Below are 5,888 nucleotides of genomic sequence, written 5' to 3'. Positions count from 1 at the left end.
TTAAGGGCTTGCAGATTTGTGTTTTGTTTGGTAAGAAGAGATTTCACTCTTTACATGTGTGTGGATTCGTCCCTCCTCTCCTCTCCTTCTCCTAATTTACAACGAGCAATTCAACATGGCACAAATCTTCTCATCAGATACGCTACCCAAAAAAAAACTCACGAAAATACTGTTTGTGCTCGCCAGTGCAACCTCTGTATCGAAATTTATGAGGACCAGCTGCCTCCACCTCATCCTGTCGAGAATCAAAACAAAAACCCCAATCTTCCCATGCGCCCGGATCCTGTACCACTAGAACCATATTTAATCTCAGAAAGGGAGGAATATGTGAGCATGTAGAGGAGCTTCACCGGATCCGGCGGCGGCGAGAAATTTTCAGGCGAAAGACCGTACGTTCGCTTGCACAAGTCCTGTGGTTACGTAAAATGTTGATATAACACGGGGATCAGACAGAGTACATTAAGCTTGTTGCGGTGGAGCTGATCTGGGATCGAACATTAACAGGGCTGAGACTGTAGGTAGAAAGAGCATGAAGGCCCGAAATGACGCACGGGTGTCACTTGTATAAGAGATTGGACCCGGCCTCGGGGCCCTCTTGACCCATCACTCACCTCCCAGTGGGCATCATCCGTGCTTGCTAAGTCGCGCCAAAGGCGACAAACCATTTCCGAGACGAGCAGAGACGGTGCGGGCAGAAAGCGGAGGATCTGCTTTATGGTGTCTTGCGGTAGAGTTTCCATGGTGGCACGTGGACAATGTCCGCCCGCGAGATAATCCTGCAAACGGTGTAGTCGAACGAGGTGTGAGCAGTCAGCAGCGTAACAGTTTGCTCTTTCACCCACCATCAAATTTATAGTTTTTCACACGTACCTTGTGCAAGAAATTGCCATTGCACTTGGAGGGGTGAATAACTAGTGCTCGGCATGCCACACCGTCTTGGAATCCATCCATATAATTACTCGATATCGCCTCGTACTTGTCGTCTCCCCAGTCTCTTCCCCGTGTCAGGTTGCCGTCGACGTCGTTTTCATCAGAGTTCTCGTCCTCGTCCATAGTAAACTGCAGCGCCATTAAAGGAAAACGTGGTCGACCTTTCACGATAGGAATTATTGCTAGAGATTCATCGTTACCTAGTCGTCGGGTAAATCGAGGAGCTCTGGTCATTGTATGAATTACAACGATGCATGAAACATTGCAGAGCATTTGCAAGGAGATCTCGAGAAAGTACGGAGTTCACTTTTAGTCTTTTTTCATGTGGAGCTGCCGGAGTACAAGCCTCCCATTCATACGTATTTGCTTACCAGGAAGCCTCGAAATGCCCTCATCCATGTGATTGTGAGGCATTTGTTGTCGATACAGCCGCGTCCCGGTGATCTTTGACATGGGCGGCAGTGCTAACGAGATCAAGGATGGAGGCCCAAGCCTCAAGCAAAAATTTGATCCGCTACCTTCACAGCTTGTAAATTACGCACCTGCAAATACAGAATAGTAGACGTGAGACGGATTGTGGCTTTCGACGCGCATAAAGACTGAAGTGTCTCTAAGTAAGAGTGCTCAAAATCAGCGAGACGGCAACTGTCGAGTCGATCAAGGGGGTCACATGGGATCGCGGGCACGGAAAAAGGGCCACAAAACCACTCAGAACCACAATCTTGCGGTTTTCTTCCATAAATTAACGATGTTTAGCTCAAGCTACGAGGGTCGATGACCGAAACCTCGTGTAAAGCCGCGCGTCGGGGAACGCGCATGTGCGCCCGCATGCTCCTCGCGCCGCCCTTCAAGGCGCTCTAGCTTCACCCAGACCCTTGCTTCCGGGACGTGAGAAGCCACAGCCATGCTCCCTAATAACGGTCCTTTGCGGCGTGCTTTGACCTTGGGCGCAATTCATTATGTTTCTTCCTTGCCAGGCCCGTTAAAGCATGTCTCTAAGCCAATATTTTCCTCCCACGGCTCCTAGGTCACTACTCCTGGGAGAGGAATTGAGGGCTGTAGGCAAGTGGAGTCGAAACTCCTATCGAGGGGGTTCCCCGCGGGGAATGCAACGATGCGCCTCGGTACCACGGCTTGCTAACAAAGGAAAAGCTCTTGGCGGTAGCTGCAGTTCCCACAGCTGCAGCATTGGAAATTGTAGCAGCGTTCGTCCCATCACAGGAGGTGCTGGCGGGAAGGAGCGTAAATACTTGCAGGCCAAGTCGCGCGCTGAAATTGTGACAAGCATCAATGCGAAGCCCCGCACGAGAAGAAGCTGGGCGCCACCGTCCTCCACTCTTTCACAGACATTGAAATCTGCAGAAAACAGTCAGGCAGGATGGCGATGTGCACCGACTGGTGTAAACAAGGGAGTCGCTCTCGGACAGCGCGCCCGTCCACAGCAGGTTATTCTGCGGCAGAGCCCTGCATCATCTGGCACAGTGGTCAAACATCTGAGGCAAATATTGCCTGATGACGCACCAGCGCGGGCAGCGATGTTAAAAGCCTTAGAAGGAGGACATGTGGGAACGTGTGTTCAAGTCCTGCAACAACTGAGCGCGGAGGGTGTATATTCGCTTGACAAGCCACTTGCATGCCAATTGGTGGATAAGTGCGTGGAGAGCAAGGCGTGGCCCGTTGTCATGAACAGCTTGCTTCCCTGTCCTGCCTTTCCGATGGACACGGGCATGTGCTCCTACATCCTGGAGGGCTGCTTGAGAGCCCGGCGTTGGCGCCCGGCCCTGGCCTTGGTGCGCTCGAGCATGCCGTCCAGGGGGCTGCAGCCTACGCGCGAGGCGTACGAGGGAGCTCTTATGGTTTGCGGACGCTGTCAGGAAGCGGGGGAAGTGCTGCGGCTACTAGAGGAGATGCACGCGCGGCGTCTCCTAGAGACGGGGAGTGCGAAGGATATGCGCGACCTGGCCGTGAAGGCAGCCACCGCAGGTGCTTGGGAGGCTGGCCTCATTGTATGCCAGGAATATCTGCGGACGGTTCCAGGAGGAACGGTCGGAAAAGGGGAAAGATTTTTACCTGGAATGCGGCAGAGAGGCCGTACGCCTGCGCCTGAGGTGCCGCGGTGGTCTGCTTCCGTCGTCGAATTAGAGGCAGAGATGGTAGAGGCGACGATTCTGGCCTGTCAGCGGGACTTGCGAGAGGCGCACCGGATGAATGAGCACGCCCTCCTTTCGCGCATGTGCACGCGGCTGTGGGAGCTGGTCCAAGAGATGCAAAGACGGCGGGGCCTTGAGCTTGGTCGTCGAGCATGGGACTCCCTTGTGCATGTGTGTTCCAAGGCGGGCAATACCCAGCTGATCAGTCAGATGATGGACGCCGTGGCGGTGGACGAGAGGGTTGACTCGGGGCATTGGGCGCAGCGACACGCGGCTTTGCGACGTTGTTGGGTTGACCGGGACTGGGCCCGGGCACGCGCGCTTCTGGGAAGTTTTTTGGCCTCGTGCGGGAGGGAATCCCCGCCGGAGTCAGACGAGCTGGTGACGATGGTCTTGGACTGTGGCCTTCGAGGTGACCTGGAGCAGGAGGCCCTGGCCGTGTTTAACGCCTGGTGGGACGCCGACCCCAGCTTCTCCCCGAGCTCGAGGTGCCGCGTAAAGGCCGTGCGGACAGCGTTAAAATTGGCGAGGGTCTCCTCGGCATTTCCATCATTGTCTGTCACCCCACCGCGCGATTCAAACTCTCTAGACTCTTTGCGTATGCAAGTAGGAGCGACAGAGGAGGCTCGCATCGGATCCTCAGGCCTTCAGGGCCTGGCCGACCTTCTGGATCGGTTCGAGAGGCGCGCACCGAGCCAAAGGGCCATTGTCTGCAATATGGTGATGGAGCACGCGCGGGTCCATCGACTTGTGGAAGAGGGATTTGCATTTCTCGAAGCCATGCGGGCTCTAGATATTCCCCGTCAAAGCGCAACCCTGCAGCCCTTGCTCAAGCTGTGTTCCTCTGCGAACCGGCAGCGGGATGTTGTGCGCCTGGTGGGCGAGATGGTGGAAAAGGATAAGCTGAAGCCTCAGGCACAAACATACAGCCAGGTCATAGAGGCAGCGACGCGGGCGGACATGGTCGAGGAGGCGCTGAAGCTCTTCCAAACGATGATTGCGGAGGGATTCCCAGCGGGAGACAAAGAGTGCACAGACCTTATGGCCGCTCTGGCGCGGAATGGGGACTGGAGCCGGGCTTTAGACCTGCTTCAGGACATACGAGTTTACACCAAGCGTCCGCCGGCCTGTATCGTCTATACCGCGGCGGTGAACGCGTGCGGGAACGGGGGGGCGTGGGAGATGGCCCTGATGCTGATGCGGCGGATGGAGGAGGAAGGCATTGCGCCGAACAGCTACACCTACAGCTCGGCAATTAAGGCGTGTTCGCGGGCTGGGAAGTGGGAACAGGCATCTGCGCTTTTTACTGAGATGCAGGAACGGGGACTACCGCAGAATGAGGTCACGTACACGGTGATCTTGAACGCGCACGCGAAAGCCGGCCGCCTTCAAGAGGCAGCCGCCTGTCTGGAGGGGATGAAGAAGCGGGGCCTCAGCCCGTCCACCCCGCACTACACAGCTGCGATCGATGCTTGCAGCCGCTCGGGAGAGTACCAACAAGCTCTGCGCTGGTTCGAGGAAATGAAGAATGAGAAAGTGCCCATCAACCGCATGACGTACTCGGCGACAATAGCTGTTTGCGGTAAGGGAGGGGCTTGGGAGCAAGCGGTCCGTGTGCTGTTGGATATGATGCTCACTTCAAGAGATGGGTCATCTCACGTCTGTTATATGCTTGCGGTTGACGCCTGTCGGCGCTCCGATCAGTGGCCTGTCGCAGCATATCTCTGGGATTTGATCGAGCTGGTGGACCCCAAGGAACTAAATCAACCCACTCTGAACTCTCTCATTTGCGCAATGGAACACCCGGCCCTTCACTCCCTCGTGGCGTCCTTCTACCAGCAAGCCTACGACAAGGGGCAAGTCAATCACTGGAGCGTCGCCTTCTACCGAGTCGTGGATCTGCACAATTTTTCTCGGCCGTTGGCCAAAGCGGCGCTGCACCACGTCTTAGAATGCATGCTTGAAAAGCATGGTCCAGGTGTAGCGAGGGATTTGTCGATTGTCTCCGATGGAGAAGAGATGGGGACCAAGGAAGAAAAGGGGTTCCGGAGTACGGCTCCTTTCCAATCTCTAAGTGGCGAGATCCCTTGTGACCCAGCCATCTCCACGCAGGCGGACAAGAAGTGGTCGGCGAGTGAGATGTACCTGCCTTGGCCCCGCAACAAGGCACGTCACGGCTACGTCCAAGATCCTCGCGACCCCCTCGTGATTGTCACCGGCCACGGCAGGAGGCGAGCAGCGGGGACAAGCGTGCTGCGTGATGACATTGCTGATTTTTTGACGTCAGAGTTTGACCCTCCCTTGACCACAAAAACGATGCCTTACAACCCTGGACGGCTACTCGTGCCAAGTTCGACGTTGCTTACGTATCTTTTGGCAAAAAGTGGTTCGTAGGCAGCAGATTTCAACCATAAAAACGGCATGTATATTGTACTGACATTTTTGCGCGGTACCGCCGTGCGTAAAGTAAGTTTAATGGATTTCAAACAGAGCTGTTCCAGCCTCAAGCATCTTGCTGGCTCACACTTCCCTTGCTTTTATTTTCCTATCTGGTGTGTGAAGGTGTCTTACTACATCGAAAAGGATACCCTTTATATGTTAGGCAATGAGTGAGCAAACGTATGCGAAAAAGCTTGACTTACACGCCACTTCGAGGAAAAAGCTGTGTTATGTAACGCATCGACGAGCTCGTGCAGAGGCACGTACTAGGGGCAGGGCTCTTGATTACAAGACCTCAGGGTAATCAAGGTAATTGCTCATTTACAAAATCTTTTTTATGAGGAGTGAATACGGTACAAATTTATTTGA

General features: G+C 54.6%; 1 protein-coding gene across 1 annotated transcript; it reads left to right on the top strand.

Moving 5' to 3' along the window:
* Positions 1-3,575: 3,575 nt before the first annotated feature.
* On the top strand, positions 3,576-5,556 carry NGA_2036000 (uncharacterized protein; the record flags this gene model as incomplete). Its single annotated transcript, XM_005856151.1, has 1 exon — positions 3,576-5,556. A coding segment is annotated over one exon (1,899 nt), but the record flags the coding sequence as incomplete, so codon positions are not given.
* Positions 5,557-5,888: the final 332 nt, after the last annotated feature.

The sequence above is a fragment of the Nannochloropsis gaditana genome (genome assembly GCF_000240725.1).
Source record: "Nannochloropsis gaditana CCMP526 unplaced genomic scaffold scaffold032, whole genome shotgun sequence".
Taxonomy (NCBI): domain Eukaryota; class Eustigmatophyceae; order Eustigmatales; family Monodopsidaceae; genus Microchloropsis; species Microchloropsis gaditana.
The sequence above is the reverse complement of the archived record's forward strand: the minus strand, read 5'-3'. Positions and strand labels throughout refer to the sequence as shown.